Source organism: Nerophis ophidion, linkage group LG11, assembly GCF_033978795.1.
Source record: "Nerophis ophidion isolate RoL-2023_Sa linkage group LG11, RoL_Noph_v1.0, whole genome shotgun sequence".
Classification (NCBI taxonomy): Eukaryota; Metazoa; Chordata; class Actinopteri; order Syngnathiformes; family Syngnathidae; genus Nerophis; species Nerophis ophidion.
The window spans coordinates 50,575,894-50,598,904 of NC_084621.1; the positions used below are offsets into that span (position 1 = coordinate 50,575,894).

At 44.3% G+C, this 23,011-nt stretch overlaps 1 protein-coding gene across 2 annotated transcripts in view; it reads left to right on the top strand.

Moving 5' to 3' along the window:
* The first annotated feature begins 217 nt into the window (after positions 1-217).
* adcy2a (adenylate cyclase 2a) overlaps positions 218-23,011 on the top strand; it is a 133,835-nt gene continuing 111,041 nt past the window's right edge. Inside the window, exon 1 of one of the 2 annotated variants that reach the window (XM_061916201.1) lies at positions 218-784. In XM_061916201.1, the coding sequence (XP_061772185.1) occupies positions 260-784 (525 nt within the window). In that variant the 5' untranslated portion in view covers positions 218-259. The remainder of the gene's footprint in view (positions 785-23,011) is intronic. The other variant, XM_061916200.1, reaches the window with a different exon arrangement.

Sequence of the window (23,011 nt, forward strand, 5' to 3'; positions counted from 1 at the left end):
GGATTTGGCGACGGACGGAAAAACTCCCCCTCGCCAAGAAACCTAAAAGATCTGACTGTGAAAAGTAATAATGGTATTTTCTTTCACTCCTTACTGCTGCTGCACCTACGTTCTCCCCTCCCCCTTTTGTCGTCTTCCCCACCCCTTATCCTTCACTTCCCTCCCACTTTTTTTCCCCCTCTCACTCTAAAGAGCACTCAGTCTCCTCTCTCCCTTTTATTCCCCGCTCCAACATGTTGGCAGGAGGAGGCGGAGGAGGATGCTGCGCTCAAACCTTGGTGCGTTCTTTCCACCTCTCCGGTCGGCGCACGGTGCCTCTGAGTCAGAGCCGCCGTTCACTTGTATCCACCTGAAGGACTTAAGTAGGGAGGAGGGCGGGGAGGTCTCCAAGGTTCCTCAGGAGACCCGGAGCACTCACACCAGGGTACCCAGAAGGAGCAATAGCAGCAGGAGGAAAGTGGAGCACAGCAACTGCCCCTCATCTGTGGTGGAAACTATTACCTCAGACGTCACCGCCTCCTCTGGTTTCCCAGCCGCTTCTCCCTTCTCGGCTCCAAGATCCATGTGGCAGGAGGCAATAAGGAGGAAGCGGTACCTCCTGGACCGGGCCGGGGCGTCCGGCGAGGGGGTTAAAGGAGGTCAGGAGAAGAGGAGCAGATCCCGGGACTGGCTGTATGAGTCCTACCACTGTATGAGCCAGCAGCATCCTCTCATTGTGTTCCTGCTTCTTATAGTGATGGGAGCATGCTTGGCTCTGCTGACGGTGTTCTTTGCATCGGGGCTGGTGAGTTCCAAATCCCGCACATGTTTAAAGGCCTACTGAAATGAGATTTTTTTATTGAAACGCGGATAGCAGGTCCATTCTATGTGTCATACTTGATCATTTCGCGATATTGCCATATTTTTGCTGAAAGGATTTAGTAGAGAACATCCACGATAAAGTTTGCAACTTTCGGTCTTAAGAGAAAAGCCCTGCCTCTACCGGAAGTCGCAGACAATGACGTCGCAAGTGTGGGGGCTCCTCACATATTCACATTGATTTTAATGAGAGCCTCCAACAAAAAGGGCTATTCGGACCGAGAAAATGGCAATTTTCCCATTAATTTGAGCGAGGATGAGAGATTCGTGTTTGAGGATATTGATAGCGACGGACTAGAAAAAAAATTAAAAAAAATAAAAAACGAGTTAAAAAAAACAAAACGCGATTGCATTGGGACGGATTCCGATTTTTTAAACACATTTACTAGGATAATTCTGGGAAATTTCTTATCTTTCCATTGTGTTGCTAGTGTTTTAGTGAGTTAAACCAGTGGTCCCCAAGCACCGGGCCGTGGCCCGATTGGTACCGGGCCGCAGAAGAATTTTTTATTAATTTTCATTTAAAAAAAAAAAAAAATGTTTATTATTATTTTTTTTTTAAATAAATCAACATAAAAAACACAATATACACTTACAATTAGTGCACCAACCACAAAACTTTTTTTTAAAAATATATTTATATAGCGCTTTTCTCTAGTGACTCAAAGCGCTTTACATAGTGAAATCCAATATCTAAGTTACATTTAAACCAGTGTGGGTGGCACTGGGAGCAGGTGGGTAAAGTGCCTTGCCCAAGGACACAACGGCAGTGACTAGAATGGCGGAAGCGGGAATGGAACCTGCAACCCTCAAGTTGCTGGCACGGCCACTCTACCAACCGAGCTATACCGCCCCTCATGTCATGAAAAACCTCACTTTTTCATGACAAAAACGTCCCTTTTTCATGACAAAGAAAAAATAAATAAATAAAATTATTAAGCGTCGACCGGTCCGCATATACAAAAAGGTTGGGGACCACTGAGTTAAACAGTACCTGATAGTTGGAAGTGTACGTCCACGGGTGTGTTGACGCGTAGTGTCTCAGGGGAGTCGACGGCAGCTATGGGCGGCACAAGCTCAGCTGATATCCGGTAATAGGCGACATTTTAACCACGATTTTCTCACCGAAACCTGCTGGTTGACATTAGGTCGGGATCCATGTCCGCTCTGATCCATACTAAAGTTTCACCTCCGTGAATTTTAAACAAGGAATCCCCGTGTGTTTGTGTGGCTAAAGGCTAAAGGTTCCCAACTCCGTCTTTCTACTTTAACTTCTCCATTATTAATTGAACAATTTGTAAAAGATTCAGCAACACGGATCTCCAAAATACTGTGTAATTATGCCGTTAAAGCATAATTACTGTGTGTGTGTGCAGCGCTCATATTTATAACAGCCCGTGACGACACGTGTGCGTCATGATTACGCGACGTTTTCAAGAAAAAAGTCCCGGGAAATTTAAAATTGCAATTTAGTAAACTAAAAAGGCCGTATTGGCATGTGTTGCAATGTTAATATTTCATCATTGCTATATAAACTATCAGACTACGTGGTGGGTAGTAGTGGGTTTCAGTAGGCCTTTAATGCACACGTTTAATGCAGGGTGGGAAGTCGTCACATTTCATCTGCTGTGGCAGCAGGAGATTCCTGTTTAAACAGTCAGAATGAGAGCATCAAGACACATAGGAGCACAGACAAAAGAAATCACACCAAGAGAAAGATTACCAGTAAGGACACAACAGGAGTGTGTGGCGCAGGGGACTTAGTCCACACGGGTGTCAAAAACACAAAACCACACAGTCTCTCTCACATCTGCACACATGGCAAAGAAGCTTGACAAACACTAATAGTCACTCGCAAGTCCCCAGCATGTGGTCCTCCTGGCAGCACTAATGTGATGGGAGTCATAGATAAAAGTAAGTGGGGAATAAGGGGTTTAGTTATTGTTTGAGCTCACGGTTGAGTCGACTGCACAGAGAAAGGGGCGATTTTCGAGCTCGCAGTATTTTGACACGGTTATCTTCGCTTGGAAAAGCTGACAAATTTAGAGCAAGCAAGAAAGCCACCGGCCCTCTGGGGAATACAACAGGGGCACGGCATGAACTGTACTAGTGGTTTAAATCTTAGTATGATTTTGTATTGTAAAACAACCATTCTGAGAAAATCTACCGGGTTGTGTAAATGTATTATATTCCTTATGTTTGCTTAAAGTGAATTAAGGAACATTATTTTAATATCATCAAGTTCTATGGATGTGTTTCCCCTCTTATGTATAGGCCATCCATCCATCCATTTTCTACCGCTTATTCCCTTTCGGGGTCGCGGGGGGCGCTGGCGCCTATCTCAGCTACAATCGGGCGGAAGGCAGGGTACACTATGGACAAGTCGCCACCTCATCACAGGGCCAACACAGATAGACAGACAACATTCACACTCACATTCACACACTAGGGCCAATTTAGTGTTGCCAATCAACCTATCCCCAGGTGCATGTCTTTGGAAGTGGGAGGAAGCCGGAGTACCCGGAGGGAACCCACGCATTCACGGGGAGAACATGCAAACTCCACACAGAAAGATCCCGAGCCTGGATTTGAACCCAGGACTGCAGGAACTTCGTATTGTGAGGCAGACGCACTAACCCCTCTGCCACCGTGAAGCCCTTATGTATAGGCCTATTTGCTATATTGTGATATTATCGTTAATGTTGACAAACTGCGGATATCAACATATAGTGGGTTACTCAACAATCCCCACAGCTATTCAGTACTTTTTTGTCTAATGTTATTTAATATACTACACTTTAGCAGCATTGGTTTATAAACAATCTAATTGATTTGTTTGTTTTGAGACATTAAACCTTTTTACTTCGCTCGTTAATATTTGCTATTAAAGTACCCATAGCGTCCAGATGATTGACATTTCTCTGAGCTGTTCTTTTTATGCGTTTTTTGTTTATGAAAATGATTCGGGCAGTCATTTCTCTTGTTATCAATTAATTTTTAGGTGATCGGTAAATAAATATATAGTCAAAGTCACACACACACTAGGTGTGGTGACATTAACGTTTGCTTTTGACCCATCCCCTAATTCACCCCATCGGAGGTGAGGGGAGCAGTGAGCAGCAGCGGTGGCCACGCCCAGGAATAATCATAACAATAATGGTAACACTTTTGTATGGGGAACACATATTCACCATTAATTAGTTGCTTATTAACATGCAAATTAGTCACATAATGGCTCTTAATTAGTCATTATTAAGTACTTATTAACGCCTTGTTCTGCATGGTCTTATTATACAACCAATAAGCCATTAACTAACAGTCTTCCCTCAATAACCTCAGAATGATCGCCTATTAGTAACCCTAACCCTAACCCCAACCCTTACCCTAACCCTTATATGTTTCACTAGTGTCCAAATAACTTTATATTAAGTCTTTGTTACTTTAATAAACAACTAATTAATGGTGAATATGTTTCCCATACTAAAGTGTTACCAAAATAATAATAAAAAAAATTACTTGCTGTGCTTGGAACTCGTCCCTTTCCATCATCTGACTCGATATGCCGCCCCCTTTTTGGTGTGAAGTAACCTACAGAACTGGATACACAGTGTGGATAAAGGCATGCAAAATTATTTGCATGTTTTTGAAATCTGATATTACTGAAAATATGATAAAAAAATATATATAAAAGAATTGCCACTTCCCCACTCTTCCATCTCCTCTTCCATAGACACCATAGCCTGTGTTTCCTCATGCTCTTTCAGAATTTTTTCTTTAAGCATCTTGAAAAAAAAAACATCAGTAGAAAAGGACATAAAATAAAATCCCAGCGGCTTACCTTCTTTTTCTATCATTTTTGAGCGCACGATCTGCTTCTTTTTCTCATATTTTTTTTTTTTACAGGTTCTAACTCAGTTTGTCTTCCCTCGAGAGTGCACCTAATTTTCTGAGTCGCATTTGGCTTGGGTCTTTTACATTTCTTCAATCCAAACTCCGGCAAAAAAGTGTCTTCTGCGAAATCAGAATCATTCAAATATATCGCTGCAAATTACACTCCTTTTGCTGGGTCAGTCCCATTTTGCACAGGTCAATTTGACTGGAAAGATGCTCATGTTTCCATCATTTGGAAATGCATGAAGATTGACCCCTTCTTCTGTTGTATTGCTACAACATGCAACAATGCATCTGACAGACATGTCTTTTAACACCTTGTGTGGTGTTCGGGTTTTTGGGACAGTTTTAATGTTTTATTAAAAGAAAAATGATACAATTAATTAATTTTTCAAACCGAGACTCACTGATTTTGGCTCATTTTATGTGAAGAACATATATCAGAATACATATTTAATAACCACACACCATACACCCCCCTACACATTTCTATTACATCTAAGTGTGGAAATTGATGTTCTGTGTACCACACATGTTGCGATCTGCTGCTCAGATCTTCACGTGTTTGTTTTTTCATTCTCAGTCTGACCCGTTTATTTCCTGTTTTTGTCCATCACTATGGTTACACATCAGTCCACCTGTTAGTCTCGCCCCGCACACCTGCTACTAATTTTCACCCTCCTATTTAAGCTCACCTTTTCTGTTTACTCATTCTCGGATCCTAATTTGCCCACGCGCATCAGTGACGACTCTCATCATTCGTATGTATTTTCTCGCTAGCTCTCACGCCAAGCCACTTTATTGTCTAGCTTTCATGCTAAATGTTTTGTTTACTCTTTTGTATCCTCGTACCAAGTTCTAGTTTTCCTTGTTTTATCCTAGCTTTCACGCTAGCGTCTTTTGTTTACTTTTTCTCTTTACACCAGTATTTTTGTTCATAGACTTTTGTTATTAAATACCCTTTATCTTACCTATGCTGTGTTCTGCTTCGACGCATCCACGGGAAAACCACACCGGCATTACAATGCCGAAGAAGAGTCATCACAGTAGGATCCGAGCATCAAGTTGTTTTTCCGCGTCGAAACCACGGGAGGAACCCTTCGACTTAGGGTTGTGGTTGGAGCTCGTGGCTTGGGAGCAGGAAAGACTCGACTGTGGGCCTGAAGTCTCCTCCGAAGCCGTTCGCGCTGCCCCGAAGAAGCGGGGGGTCCAGTGGAGAGGTCCCCCGCGCGGCAGTAATGTTCCAGCACCACTTATTCCTCCCCATGGACACAGCAAGTTTCACCCCGTCCAGGATTCACCCGTCATTACCGGTAATCCTGCTTGTTTTTTTTCAAATCATTCCTTAAGCTGCCATGACACTTTTTCTGACACAAGCGATGACGTCATTTGGGGAACGCCCACCGGTGACGCAACACCGGCCTCTGTTGATGACATTTTTTCAGAAGATTTTTTTATTGTGGACGATATATCTCAGCCATTTTCCAAAAACTTGGACAGTAATAATACTTTCACACAGTATCAGGACATTTATATTGATTCTAGTCACCCTCAGTATATTGTTAATTGTCAAGATCAGCCTCCCATTACTTTGGCCCCGCCCACATCTCAGCCTATTTCACGTCCTACCCCTACGTCACCTGATTTTGAAACTGACCTAGAAAAATATAGTCCTGCCTGGATGGACGAGTGGTACAGGAGAGTTTTGATTGAACTGGAGCTGGAGGAGAAATTTCTTGCTGCTCAGAACAATCCTCTCCTCATACAGACTAATGGGGTGGAGTCTGCCCTCCTCCAAACCTCCCACCGCCCGCCCCTACGGTCAGCCTCTATCCAACGGGACCCCGTCTGGAATCCGGGTCTCGAGGGGAGGGCCAGTATTACTACTAAGCCTCCTAGACCTCCACCACCGGTGTTCACCCCTGTTAAACCTGTTAAGCCACTACGGCCTCCTAGACCTCCTCCACCGGTGTTCTCCCCGGTCAAGTCACGCCCTCTTAGACCTCCTCCACCTGTGTTCCGTCCGTGCCCTAGTTCTAGTTTTAGTCACAGTCTCTCTCAGAGTTCGAGTCCCAGCCTTCTTCGTAGCCCATGCTCTAGTCCTACTCGTAGACCGACTTGTAGACTGAGTCGTAGTCCAAGTCCTGGTCCGAGTTTCCGTTCTGATTCTAGTTGTAGTCCTAGTCTTTCTCGTAGTCGTCGTAGTCCTAGTTCCACTCGTAGACTGATCCGTAGTCCGAGTCCTGTTTCGAGTCCGGTCCCGAGTCTTGTTTCTTGCCTTTGTAATATTAGTACTGATTCCCCTCGTGGTCTTAGTCCGAACCCTAGTCCTTACCCAAGTTCTTGTCCGAGCCCCAGTGTTACTGTAAGTCCTAGTCTTTGTCCTAGTCCTTGCCCGAGCACCAGTTTGATTGTTAGTCCCAGTCCTTGCCCAAGCCCTAGTTTGACCGTTTGTCCTAGTTCTTGCCCAAGCCCTGGTATGACTGTAAGTCCTGGTCGTTGCCCAAGCCCTTCTCAAAGCACTAGTGTGATTGTAAGTCCTGGTCCTCTCTCAAGTCCTTGCCCGAGTCCTAGTGTTTGTCTTATCACTCATCATAGTCCTAGTCCTGCTCACAGCCAGTCCCCTAGTTCTCCTCGGCAGACCCCTGTGCCTGCTCCTCGGCTGAAGCCGACACCTGCTCCTCGGCTGAAGCCGACACCTGCTCCTCGGCTGAAGCCGACACCTGCTCCTCGGCTGAAGCCGACACCTGCTCCCAGTCTGGTTCTCACACCAGCACATGACTCTAAACTGGTTCTCACGCCAGCACAAACTCCAAGGCTGGAGCCCACTCCGGTACCAGCACCACGACAGGTACCGGTGCCAGCTCCGCGCCGCCAAGCACCGGTGCCAGCTCCGCGCCGCCAAGCACCGCCGACGACGGGGCTGGAGCCCACACCAGCGTCGACGACGGGGCTGGAGCCCACACCAGCGTCGACGACGGGGCTGGAGCCCACACCAGCGTCGACGACGGGGCTGGAGCCCACACCAGCGTCGACGACGGGGCTGGAGCCCACACCAGCGTCGACGACGGGGCTGGAGCCCACACCAGCGTCGACGACGGGGCTGGAGCCCACACCAGCGTTGACGGGGCTGGAGCCCACACCAGCACCACCGACGACGACTCCTGCGGCTCCCAGGCCGCCTCCGACGACTCCTGCGGCTCCCAGGCCGCCTCCGACGACTCCTGCGGCTCCCAGGCCGCCTCCGACGACTCCTGCGGCTCCCAGGCCGCCTCCGACGACTCCTGCGGCTCCCAGGCCGCCTCCGACGACTCCTGCGGCTCCCAGGCCGCCTCCGACGACTCCTGCGGCTCCCAGGCCGCCTCCGACGACTCCTGCGGCTGCAGCACCCGCATCATCCTCGCCAGCTGCACTCGGGCCTGCTTTGGCTGCAGTCCCCGCACCCTCGTCTGCTGCTTCCAAGCCTGCTGGGATTTCGGTGCTGAGGCGTCGTCCACCACGTCGATCACGGGCGTGGCCTCTGCGAGGTCATCCTCCTCGCCAGACACTCCCTCCTCCATGTCGGCCACGGATGTGGCCGTGCCCGGGTCGTCCGCCTCGCCGGGCACCTCATCCTGCGATGCGGCCACTAATGTGGCCTTTTCGAGGTCGCCCGCCAAAACTTTTTCGGCAGCAGCGTTCCACCCGCCGCCGCCACATGATGTGTCCTCGGTGGATTCGGGGACATGCGATCTGGCGACCCTCCACCGTGGCCTCCCTCCGCCCTCCCTTCGTTTGTGAACTTTCTGGTTTTGGGGAGGGGGTTCAAGTTTTTGTTTGTTTTTTAAGACATCTGGTATCTGTCTTTTGTTGGGGGGGAATACTGTTGCGATCTGCTGCTCAGATCTTCACGTGTTTGTTTTTTCATTCTCAGTCTGACCCGTTTATTTCCTGTTTTTGTCCATCACTATGGTTACACATCAGTCCACCTGTTAGTCTCGCCCCGCACACCTGCTACTAATTTTCACCCTCCTATTTAAGCTCACCTTTTCTGTTTACTCATTCTCGGATCCTAATTTGCCCACGCGCATCAGTGACGACTCTCATCATTCGTATGTATTTTCTCGCTAGCTCTCACGCCAAGCCACTTTATTGTCTAGCTTTCATGCTAAATGTTTTGTTTACTCTTTTGTATCCTCGTACCAAGTTCTAGTTTTCCTTGTTTTATCCTAGCTTTCACGCTAGCGTCTTTTGTTTACTTTTTCTCTTTACACCAGTATTTTTGTTCATAGACTTTTGTTATTAAATACCCTTTATCTTACCTATGCTGTGTTCTGCTTCGACGCATCCACGGGAAAACCACACCGGCATTACAATGCCGAAGAAGAGTCATCACAGTACACACACACACACACACACACATACAGCAGGCCTGCACAGGAAGGGGAGCAGAGTGTAGGTACACAGAACATCAGAGGGTCAAATGTGCGAGAAAATGAGAGCAGACAGTTTTGACAAACAACGTCGCAACCTTGTGTGGGAACCGCAGGTGCAGAAACGCAAAAGAAGATTTCCTTTGGGGTGCAGAAACTGGCAGAGAAATTTTCCATGCAACGTTAATAATGTTGTCACTCAGCCAGCGTTTGTGGGTCTGATGGACCGTTTTTATGTTAAAATACTGAACAGATGTTTAATGGGATAAGGTAAATATCTATTCAGTTTTTTAACATAAAAGTGTTTGATTGTGAGGCATTAAAAGCCACAAAATGCACCGGGTCCCTCAGACTCACAAAAACTGGCTGAGTAACAACAATATGAACATTACACAAGGGTTAATTCCTTCAAATTATGTGCAAAAATTACATGATTTTGGATGAAGGTGCTACAAAAACACATACTGCGTAAAGTTAAATTGCCTCCTGTCTTCTGCAGGTGACGTCAGCAGGATGATGCACACAATTTGTAGCTAATAATGGACAATTTAAAATGTGCTGAAACCTGTTGTAAACCAGCATAAAATCACTACTATTTCTATTTTGGTGGGAATTGTTGTATCTGTAAACACAGTTTTGAATTACGTAACTATAAAATGGGTGCCAATGTTGTCATCATTAAAGGGGCACTTTAATCATCAATACTTATTTAAATCTGTAAAATTATTTTGCATTCACGGAAAAATGTATTTGCTTCAAACGTTATGTTGCTTGATTTGAACTTTTGTTGGTCTTAATTGTTTTGGAACATTAAATATATTTAATTAAAGTAAGAGACCGCACCTTGGCAGCTTTAAAATAAAGATAATACATAGTCATTTGAACCTGCGTGCTTGTACAGGATTTATAATTTCATAGTATATATTTGTTATTTTTCACATATTTTGGCAACAGATCCTGTTCCATTTGTGATGCAACTGCTCTTGATAAAAGATTATTATTATACTCTTACGTAAGAACTTCAAATAAAGTAGCACGTCACATATTGAGAAACGCTTTGCATTGTTTGCGTAATGCCATCAGCAACTTCAATGCATGGTCAGAAGCATGTTGTTGTCAACATGGTGACTTTTGTCTGATTAGTGGCCAAAACCAGTCTTGAGAGGTTTATATGAATGTATGGTTTTGTCCATTGTGACTTACAGTATCTATGTGTGGAATCTTCATTTTCTTTTGTGACTTTCGTCACACCTTGTGTTTGTCCCACTAAGGTAATGAATGCATCTGACCAAGCTTTCTGCCTTGGTGGTAAAGCTAATGTTAAACAGTCATGGGGTTTTACTCAGAAGGAGCCAGACTGAAATGTGCTTCAATGTAGTGTTAACATTTCTGAAAATATACCAAAAATAAACAATATTAACAACGGAGTTCTAGGCAGAGATTGTCTTATTATCTCGAGTCTTCCTGCCCTACATCCTGCCTTTTTGCTCCTTCTATGCGAGATTGGTATGACCTTTGCTCCACCCTTTCATTCTCCATCCTCCTCTATTTCAGTCCATCCCTCATTCTGGGCCTGCCATCTCTCACCTTCTCATATTTCTCGCCTTCTTTTATTTGAATCCTATCATCCCCCTTTCCTGCGAACTGCATGACCTAAATCCTGCTCTGTTTTGGAGCTCTGCTCTGGGCGAGACAAATGCTTTCTGCGGCCACACGCATCCCCTCCTGTCCTGCTGCATTGACTGCGTTCATGGGGACGAGACAGAGAAAAGATGGGGGCGGGGGTCTGGAGAAGAAAACGTCAAAGCTTTGCAACAGATGGAAAGCAAATACTAAGATCAAAGCAACTTCATGTAAAAAAAAACAAAATACAGCATTGACCCAAATATAAGACAACCCTGAAAATCCAGTTAGAAAAAAACACAAGTAAAAGATGTATTGAATTGAGTGTATAAATCTCTAGAACCCAAATATGATATGATCCATTTTTTTTAGTTTTTTTCAACGGACAAATACCGTCTTATATTCAAGTCAATGCATTGTTAAATATAAAATATGAACTACATTGGGCCCCTTTTATTTGAGCAACAATTAATACATTGTTCACACTATTCTATTTTAAGTTGGAAATAATTATGATTTTCATAGCTTTTTTGAATAACTAATTCTAAAGACAATTTCAACAATATATGAATCCTCGAGACATGAAATAACACCCACATGGTTACCTTTACAGTCTTTTAATCCAATGTAGCAAGCTGTTACAGAACCTGGAGGTTCTGCTATGGAGGCTGTGGAACCTCTTCCTAGAGTCCAGTAGTGAAAACAGTCCTTGGTGGGGGTGGGAGGAGTCTTTGCAGATTTTCTGAGCCCTGGTCAGGCAGCGACTTTTTGCGATCTCCTGGATAGGAGGAAGAGGAGTCCTGATAATCTTTTCCGCCGTCCTCACCACTCTCTGGAGAGACTTCCAGTCCGAGGCATTGCAGGCTCCAGTCCAGACAGAGATGATGTTGGTCAGCAGGCTCTCTATAGTGCCTCTGTAGAATGTGGTGAGAATGGGGGGAGGGAGCTGTGCTCTTTTCATCCGACGCAAAAAGTGCATGCGCTGCTGAGCTCTTTTTACAAGAGCTCCGGTGTGTAGGGACCGGGTTATATTGTCAGTGATCTGCACCCCCAGGAACTTAGTGCTGCTTATCATCTCCACCGCTGTGCCGTTGATGAAGAGTGGAGCGTGGCTGGACTGGAGCTTCCTGAAGTCAACAATGATCTCCTTGGTCTTGTTGAAATTCAGCACCAGGTTGTTGGTTCTGCACCAGTCAACCAGATGTTTCACCTCCTCCCTGTAGTCCATGTTGTTATTGTCACGGATGAGGCCCACTACCGTCGTGTCATCCCCATACTTCACACTGTGGTTAGTAGTGGACCTGACGCAACAGTCATGGGTCATCAACGTGAACAGCAGCGGACTCAGGACGCAGCCCAGGGGGGAGCCGGTGCTCAGGGAGATGGCACTGTAGGTGTTGTTGCCCACTCTCACAGACTGGGGTCTGTCTGTGAGGAAGTCAAGCAGCCAGTTGCACAAGGGGGTACCGAATCCAAGGATGCCAGTTTGCTCACCAAATGTTGCAGGATGATGGTGTTAAATGCTGAGCTGAAGTCCAAAAACAACATCCGCAAGTGTGAGGCCTTTCCTTCCAGATGTTGTAAGCTCAGGTGGCGTGCAGAGGAGATGGCGTCCTCTGTAGAGCGGTTTTGGCGATAAGCGAACTGGTATGGGTCAAATGTGGGGGGAAGTCTGCAGACAATGTATTCCTTTACCAGCCTCTTGAAGCACTTCATTATAATGGGGATCAGTGCAACGGGGCGGTAATCATTGAGGGAGGAGATTGTGGGTTTTTTAGGCACAGTAATGATTTTGGCCGTCTTAAAACATGATGGTACCACAGCCTGGGTCAGCGAGATGTTGAAAATGTCTGTGAGGACCCCAGCCAGCTGGTCTGCACATCCCTTAAGCACCATGCCCGAAATGTCATCAGGTCCCGGTGCTTTCCGGGGGTTCACTCTCCTAAGGGTTTTCAGGACATCTGCTGTGTCCAGGTTGAGCGACTGCTCATTAGGGCGAGGGGATGGATTTTCTCGTCGGAGTGGTGTTAAATGCCTCAAACCTTGCAAAGTAGTTGTTAAGGTAATTTAGGAAGCTGATACTGTTGTCACAGGGACAGGGGCAAGCTTTATAGTCCGTGATGACCTGTATGCCCTGCCATATTCGGCTAGTGTTCCTGGGGTTCTCGAAGAAGTCCTGCACTTTCTAACTGTGAGCACGCTTTGCAACCTTAATGGCCCGGTTCAGGTTAGTTCTGGCTGATTTTAATGTCACCATGTCGCCAGACTTGAAAGCCTTGTTCCGAGCCTTCAGCATTGCACATACCTCACTGTTCATCCAGGGTTTCTCGTTGGCCCGTGTTGGGGATGTTCTTGATCACACTGACATCCTCCATGCACTTTTGAATGTATGGGGACCCAGACTCTGCATACTCCTCCACACATGTGTGATGATTATCGGTGGCGGCTTCCTTGAACATGTCCCAGTCAGTGGTTTCGAAGCAGTCTTGTAATGCTTCCATTGCTCCCTCTGGCCAGGTCCTCACCTGCCTCACTGTAGTTTGCTTCCTGATCAGCAGGGGCTTGTAAGCAGGAATCAGCATCACAGATAGATGGTCTGAGGAGCCGAGGTGGGGGCGTGGTGCAGCTTTATACGCCTGTTTAATATTACTAGAAATCAAGTCCAGCTTGCTTCCACCCCTGGTTGCAAAATTCACATATTGATGGAAATGAGGGAAAACTGTTTTCATGTTAGCTTGATTAAAATCCCCTGCAACGATGAAAACTCCCTCTGAATGTGTAGTTTGCAGTTCATTGATGGAGCAGTACAAAACATTTAAAACTTCTTTGGTGTTAGCACTGGGGGAATGTACATATACTAATATATATATATATATATATATGTGTGTATGAAATACTTGACCTTCAGTGAATTATAGCAATATATATTTATTTTATTATATATATATATGTATAAATAAAAGAAATAGTTGAATTTCAGACGGCACCTAACAAATACACAGTAATAAAAACACAGTTGTTCTACTAACTGTACTGTGCTTGCTGGTTACTAAAAAAACAACAACAACACTTACCTTTCACTATTTGAGTAACCTTTGTTCTGCCATTTGCGTACTGGCGAGCGATCTCAGAATCTGGGAACTTATCCTTCATGGATTTGTTGTAGACATCCGCAAAAGAGAATAGGATGTTGCTTCCAGTTATCAGCATAGGCATCTTTGTCTCAGCATAAGTTACACCATCGGGTCTCCACTTTGCTAGGTGACCTGTAATACTGGGTTGTGAACAATGCTGCGCTGCGGATGCTTTGTGCTTCGCTGACCGTTCATGACCAAGTATATTCGTTCGGCCACCGTGTTCAATGGAGAAGTCTGTTCTACAAAATTTACAGGCAACATACCTCTTCCCCTTCCAACTCTCCTGGATAAACTGAAATTCTTGTTTCCAATCGTTTTGGAGCTTGCAAGCGTATTTCTTAATTTTGCTCGTCGACGGCGTCGCCATGGCTGTAACTTTCTCGTTCTTCTGCTTCGTCTCCTTGTGTGTGCAGTTTTTTTATTAAAATCCGTAGATGTGACGTGATTGGGCAGGCAAGCTGTTTATATTTTGGAAAAGCGGATGTGAAAAAAGGCTGTCCCGACTCAGGTCCGCATGGAGCTGGAGGGGGCGTGGCCTCCAGCTCCGGCTGAATTTTGGGAGATTTTCGGGAAAAAAATTCTTCTGGGAGGTTTTCGGGAGAGGCGCTGAATTTCGGGAGTCTCCCGGAAAATCTGGTATGGTCTGTGCATAGCCATGATACTGCACAGCATGTTTTGATTGACATTTAATGGCCAATATTATTGTATAATTGATATTAATTGTTCATTTAGCCATGTTTATGATTAAAAATGCTCAATTTAGCCCCAAAACACATAGCATATGCTTCAAAGCACGATGTGGCGTGGGACGACTGTACGTGAAACATTTTTTACACATTTATAAACAAGCTTGAATACAAATATTTGTTGTATGTTTTGTACTAAATTAAATTCATGGGAATGAAACTGTCAAATAATTATATGCAAAATAAAACATTTGATCATCATTAAAACCAACTTTTCTAATTCAATTTGTTTTCCATTTAAGACAAGCACTCAAAAGGAGTCAATGGAACTATGTGGGGATATTTTCTATTGTAATCTAATCAGTGACAAAGCAGAAAGCGATAGAAATATGTTTGCAGAAAAAATGTCCTATACAGCAGTGGTCCCCAACCACCGGGCCACGATTGGTACAAGAAATAAAAAAAAAAGAAAATAAAAAAAAAGAAATAAAAAATAAAATAAATATATATATATATATATATATATATATATATATATATATATATATATATGTATATATATATATATATTTTGTTAATTGTTAAATCAACATAAAAAAAAACACAATATATACATTATATCTGCAGGGATACAGTCTGTAAGCACACATGATTGTATTTCTTTATGAAAAAAAAAATAATAATTTTTTTTTGAAAAATAAATAAATAAATAACAAAACCCGGTCCTTGGGGAACATTTTCAAGCGTTGACCGGTCCACAGCTACAAAAAGGTTGAGGACCACTGCTATACAGCACCCAGTTGCAACTGACATTTTACACGCACTTCGTCACGCAAAACAAGCGCCCCACCCCGGATCGCGCGTCTGTACACATAGCGCCTGACGTTCGTACAGGGAAGGGTGGCTTTAGGTTAAACAAAGTCCCATGAATGTGGTCAACTTCTAATCCGTACAAATCGTGGGCTAATTAATGCAAGGAACAATAAAAACAACAACAAAATCAATTTCCAGGTCAAAGAAGTCACCATCCGTCATGATTGTGTTGGACTTGTGTTGTACTTTGCTGTGTTTTGTATATTTTCCTGTTTGCGCTCTGCTTTCTTAGTTATGCTTCCTCTTTTGGCATGTCAGGCAGCTTTCTTCATCTGTTCCTTGTCATTAAATTGGAGACTCACCTGTCCCTAAAATTGCCAACCAGGAGAGTTATCTTCCATCGTCGTTTACCAGCTGTTGCTGGTTTGTTGTTTGTATTCGCTGCATGTATTTTTTGTTAGTGGTGTTTTTTCTTTTTCTATTTTTTTCTTGTTTAAAAGGACTTTTATCTGCACATCGCGTCTGCTTATCCTGGGGTTACACCACAGGATACACCGTGAAAAAAGAGCCATTTCCATACATTCTTTTTAGAGGAACTTACCAAATTTTAATATATGATCTATTTATACCATACTCTAGAAATACATCAGCTCAATGTGTTTATATTTAAACCAAATAACTGTTGTGTACTAGGCAAAGGGAAGGAGACAACACCAGGACAGAACTGCTGTTTTAGAAGGTTCATTAAAAACTTTGATGAATGTGTGGGGTGCGTATGCTACCACTAGAGAATGAATGCGGACTTTGTGTGGAAATAACAACGTGGAATTTACCAGAGGGTAGTGTCTGTGCATGTTGGATGTATCTTTCGTCGAATCCAAGGGGGAAGGCAAAGAGGCAGTCAACAGGGAGGCAAGCGGTCGGCGGCTGGAGAGAGGCAACGATGTTTGGGTCCAAGCAGTGGTCAAAGATCGGGGAGGGCAAGCAAAGATCATTAGGCTCCAGCACCACTCAATTCACCACTCTGAATTGAGAAAGCAGCTCACCAGCTGATGATGTCAGGACAGCCAGCATAAGGAAGTCACCTCTCTCTGATCAATGCACCGCTAAATATAGGTCCTCAATTTTAGCGCTTATAATAACAATATCACTAATACTTGGTTAATATTCAGGTGAGGAAAAGTAAATGGAGCATTGTTGGCGCTTTTTGGATGTGTATTTATTGGGTTTAATGGCCGGAATGGGTCCCATTGGCTCCAGAGTAAGTGGACATTTATTTACGAATTGGAATGCATAAAAAAAAAAAAGTCAAATGTGTTCTTTTTTCTTATAAAGAATGTGAACGATAGACAAAATTCTGAAAAAAAAGTGCAGTTCCCCTAAATGTATGACTTTTAGAGCAATAAAAATAATGCAGTACACAGCGTTGTCATCACGGCTGGATGATACTAGCACACTGGGGATCACTGAGGTCCATCAGCAAACTGCAAGTCCTTCCTTATAGAAAATGCAAAGTAGGGCTCAACATCCCCCCCGAGATTAAAGAAGCCAATATTGGATGTTTCTTTGATCGATGCAACTCTTACATATTAATGTGTAATTTTCAACATTTGTGTTGTCCCTCGAGCATTAGGAAGCAAGAATAAGCTGAGTTATGTTTCTCCCATCACTAAGTGAAGTCGTGTTCACCTTGAAAGAAAGTCCTGAAATTTTTATAAGAACTTCCAGATCTCAGTGTATGTTAGAAGCAAATTCAAATCCATAATGGATGTGTTTTCAACTCCTCATCTTACTTGATGTGCACTCAGTTAAAAAGGAGGAATATAAAAATGCCATATTGATTGATGACTTATACAATACATATGCACAGCACATGTACAATATTAACACGGCCAAGCAATCATGTAAAAATATAGGATTATTATTTGATAATAAAGAAAGAAGCCATTTTTTATTGGGCAAAGTACAAGAAAACCTAAATGACTAATTTCTTAAACGTGCAACTAATTCTACATTGAGGTGTCCTTGAGCAAAGTACTGAACTGCTAAATTTCTCTCGAATGAAAAAAATTTGGAAATCAGCACGACATATGAAACTCCCATTACATATAATTCATTTATTAAAAGGTTTAAAACATATAAGAAAGGATATGAAATGAGTTTTTACAGATTAACACTTTTTTTGTATAATATATATGTATGTGTGTGTGTGTACATATATATATATATATATATATATATATATATATATATATATATATGTGTGTGTGTATTCACGTGTTTGGTTTAATTTAGAATTTTTTTTTAATGTATGATACACAAATTATCCTGGAATAAACAGTATGTACATTACAGTGGCTTCAGATTTTTTTTAGGGAGCTCTTTGCAAATGTGGTGTGTTTTAAAATCTTTATAAAACTCTCCATTTTACAACATCATTGTCTTGTAAATGAACCCTATGCCTCAGCATCATCTTACCTCTTCTGTACCTTGCATGCTTTGTATCCCATAATCTGTTCAATTTTTTTTTTACTGCTCAACCTGTTCTAAGCTGTTTACACCTTGGACTGATGGCCAACTCTCACAAATAATTGTTTCATGGGGTTAGGGCATGTGCCTCACAACACGAAGGTCCTGAGTTGTCCTTGGTTCAATCCCGGGCTCCGGATTTTTCTGTGTGGAGTTTGCATGTTCTCCCTGGAAGTGCGTCGGTTCCTTCCGGGTACTCCGGCTTCCTCCCACTGCCAAAAACATGCACCTGGGGATAGGTTGATTGGCAACACTAAATTGGCCCGAGTGTGTGAATGTGAGTGTGAATGTTGTCTCTCTATCTGTGTTGGCCCTGCGATGAGGTGGCGACTTGTCCAGGGTGTACTCCGCCTTCTGCCCGAATGCAGCTGAGATGGGCTCATGTGACCTCCCGCGACCCAGAACGGGACAAGCGATAGAAAATGGATGGATGGAACATTCTGCATGAAAATCAGCCATCAAAGTCAATACATTATCATATCAGTCCTTTATCAAATTTTAGATATGAATCAGATATCTGATGATGTGACTTCATTGTAAGTGGTTGGAGTGTATATTCCCGGTCATTTTGTGTAAAGGGAGTAGGTCAAGCGATGTTGGCACAGACACATCTATCCAAACAACAAACCAGCTGTAAATAAAACATTTTTAAAAAAGGGCTTGAAAGGACATTTATACTTTACATATGTATATATGTACATATATACATATATTCATACATACACATTAATGCACACATATGTAAATAATATAGTTTGACTTTTACCAGTGGGCCTTGTCTGTTCCACATGCTGTGTACTCAATGTCAGATTTGGTCGCAAATGGGCAATTACCTCCTACTCCACCTCTGCTCACTCAAATGCCATCAAGTGCATAAAGAGTGCTAAGAGGTAACTATTGCCTTCACCAAAATAGTGCACTTGTTCCCTCAAATTGAAGGTGAATTCTTCAAAAATGTGCAGAACATAGCATAGATTGAATATCAATCAGAGATGTGAAGTTCATGAACGAGTAGAGTCTTTGGAACAGCTCCTTCAAGCGAATGACAAGAACAGATAAGCATTTGAGAACAGTTCATTAAAATGCAAATTGAAAACACGGCTTTCTTATGCATACTACCTGAATCAACTGGAGCTACACCGACTAAAAAAAAAAATACCAAGGTCACAGGAAAAGAAGCAACATCGATGCACTTTTCTGGGCCATTGCTTTGTTATGGATTTAAGTAGCCAAGTTTAGTTGTACACATACCAGGTATGGTAGTACAATTTTGAATTCACATCCATGTTTTATTTTATTTATATTTGAATTTTGAAAAATGACGTGTAATGTATTATGTATATTGTTAAAATGCTCTTGTGTGTAACATTTAACAGTAAAGTTGATTTGCATGGAGGTTATATGTCGCTTGTGTAGTTTTTATCGTGCCACAGTTTCTTAGCTAAGCGAAAATTCAAAATAATGATCTCACTGTAAAAGCATGAGGACAGGTTATCACAATTTTGGAATGTTTACAATGAACACACAACCCATATTAAATCATGATTAATATTTTAGAATATTTCCTACAAATAAAGCATGAATTGGGGAACTTTTGAAATGTTCATATCATAATTGTCAGGGTGTGCTGGTCTCGAAACCCAAGATGTAGAGATGGCAGGCGTAGTGCAGGTAAACATGACTTTAATGTCAAAAAGAAAATTGGAAAACAGTATAACAGGAAAACAATCATCGAGCCCTGACTGGAAGGCGAGGCAGGCATAAATAGCAGTCAGCTGATTGAACACAGGTGTGCCCCTTTAGGGCACTGATTCTCCTCACCTGTCTGTGTTTAGCAATTAGTGTTCCCACCAGGTGTTTTGGTTAAACACTCCCCTTTATAGTTTTGCAATAGGCAACATTTACGTTTCTCCTGTTTTTTTCTCTTCTCTATAGTGATTTGATACACTAGCATTCCTCGTTTTTCACCCTGAGTGACATTTTGGTTTTGTTTAGCTCTACACTTGTTTGTGTCCTCAATTTGGATTTTTGATTTTGCTTTATACATATATTAAAATACTTCGTCTTACCTCCACGCTACTCCTGCTTGTTTCCTACTTCAGAGGGGAACACGACAATCGCAGCCATGCGTCAATTACGTAACAGATTGACCCAGCCAGACGAAGTGTTCCTTTCCAACAAGGGCAAACAAGGTATCCTCCTGGATCTCCAAGCGGACACCCAACCGTGGGAATATGAGGATGAAGCCGAGCTGTCAGAAGAAGACCTTCCGGCCGACGCCATGGTAGCATGGAGGCAGCTTATGGCTAAGTTGACGGAAGCAGAGACCCGCTTCCTCCCCCACTCTCAAGCCATCTGGACATCGTCCACCCGAGAGAAGTACAGCGCAGAGTGGATGTTCGAATGGTACCGGGGGGTGCGGAATGGAGCTGGAGAGGGAGTAAAAGTCCTGTTCAGTCCTGCAAACGCCATCCTCTCCACCTCCTGCTCCAGCGCTGCACAGCACATGGGACCCTCCAGAAATGTACAGTGCAGCATGGATGGAGGAGTGGTACCAGAGGGTGCTGAAAGAGCTGGACAGTGAGGAACAGCCTGGCTCGGTAGTGGGTCTGCAGACACCTACTCCTCTGACTCCGCCCATGCTGACAGACGAGTGGCCTGCTATGCCTCTGGCTCCGCCCACGCCGACAGACGAGCCACCTGCTTCGCCACTGGGTGCGCCCATGCCGACAGACGAGCCGCTTTCTCCACCCACGCCGACAGACGAGCAGCCTGCTCGGCCTCTGGCTCTGCCCACGCTGACAGACGAGCCGCCTGCTCATCCTTTGGCTCCGCCCACGCCGGCGGACGAGCCGCCTGCTTTGCCTCCTGCCTTGCCTCTGGCTTCGCCCACGGCGACGCCTCCTTCCACGGCAACGCCTCCTTCTTCCACTGCGACAACGCCTCCCGCTGCTTCCACGGCGACAACGCCTCCTGCTGCCACGACTGCCTCGCCTCTGGCTCCGCCCACGCCGGCTTCCACGTCTGCTGCTTTCACACTTACGACGACGTGCCCACCACGGCACCGCCCATCTCCATGTGTCCGGCGGGGGGCGCACCACGGCGCTGCCCACCTCATCGTCCCTGGACTATTCATGGACTCCTTTGGCTCCAACAGCAGCGACGCCCAGGACTGGGGTGCAGAACTCAAAGACTGCTGAGGTTTTGGCGCCAGTCTCGTCCGCCTCCCCAACGGCCACAGACATGGCCATTCCGAGCTCGCCCGCCACGACAGTTGTGGCGGAAATCTACTCACCGCCGCCACCTGGCTTCTCCCCGCTGGCTTCGGTGGCACATGGCCTGGCGGCCCACCGCCAAGTCCTCCCTCCACCCTCGCATGACTTTGGATTTATTCTTTTTTTTGGGGGGGGGGCGTTGTGAGTTTGGGACGTCTGGAATCCGCCTCTTGGGGGCGGGGGGTGTCATGATCTGTTACCTGGTTCATGGCATGATTTATGTTTGGTATTTTTTTCTGTGTTCATCTGTTTCCTGGTTGCACCCTCTTTCCCTATTTACTGTCGGTTTCCATGGGCACTGATTCTCTTCACCTGTCTGTGTTTAGCAATTAGTGTTCCTACCAGGTGTTTTGGTTAATACACTGCCCTTTATATTTTCCTGTCACCCAGCATTAGTTGCTGGGTCAATGTTTGCAATAGGCAACATTTACGTTTCTCCTGTTTTTTTCTCCTCTCTATAGTGATTTGATACACTAGCATTCCTCGTTTTTCACCCTTGGTGACATTTTGGTTTTGTTTAGCCCCACTTTTGTTAGCGTCCTCAGTTTATATTTTTGATTTTGCTGTATATATATATTAAAAGACTTTGTCTTACCTCCATGATACTCCTGCTTGTTTCCTGCTTTGGAGGGGAACACGACAATCGCAGCCATGCATTAATGACGTAACGCTTTGTGTCCCTGTAGCCAGTGGGGGAGCGTCAGGTGGAGGCGACGCATTAAACGCTGCTGCATCTTGCGAGGCGGGCGACCACGGAACGGCCACTCTCTTGGCTGATATGGAGCAAGCGTGTTGGCATTTGATGGCCGCTTGTGGCAGGAAAGCAGGAGGCTGTGGAGGCAATGAGCATGGCGGATTAAGAAGACGGCCCACCAGAGACTATGAAGATGACACCGTGTGACGGCTCGCCACAGAGGAAGATGACGGTTCGCCACAGAGGAAGATGACTGCGCCGTGGGACGGCCCACCGGAGAGGAAGATGACTGCGCCGTGGGACGACCCGCCGGAAACGGAGGATATGGCGCCGTAGGACGGCCCGCTGGAGACGAAGGTAACGGCACCGAGGGACGGCCCGCCAGAGATAAAGATGACGGCCCGCCGTAGAAGAAGATGACAGAGCCGTGGGACAGCCCTCAGGAGACAAAGATGACGGCGCCATGGGGCGCTAACATGACTTAATTGTCAAAAAGGAAATAGGAAAATGGGAAACCAATCATCGAGCCCTGACTGGAGGGTGAGGCAGGCATAAATAGCAGCCAGCTGATTGACAACAGGTGTGGCCAGGCTGCCAATCAGCGGCAGGTGAGGGGAAATAGTGCTCAGGGAGACAAGCCGGAAGTGGAACTAAAATAAGAGTGCTGACAGGAAAACAAACTTAAAAAGACCATATAACCTCTATCACTGATTATTTCCTTCATAAAAATGTGTAACTTCCTAAATTGTAAAAACAACAAACAAACAAAAAAAAAGCCAGTCTTTTGATCTCTACAATCAATCGGTCAAACAAAGTTGTTGTTTTTTTTTAGCTTTATTTCATCCATAGAAGATGTATACATACAATTTATATTTAATGTCAGAAATTACCCAAACACCACCCATTCATATTCAAAATAAGCTTAGAAAATTAAAATAATAAAAACATAATAATAATAACCAGACAAATAGCATATTTTAATAAAAGGTAGAATAAACAGACACATTTTGAGTTGACTTTTTAATGCATTACTTTTCTTTTTTTTATAGGTTTACTTAAACTGCAAGTTTGGGTTTCAGTTTCAGTGCTTGTC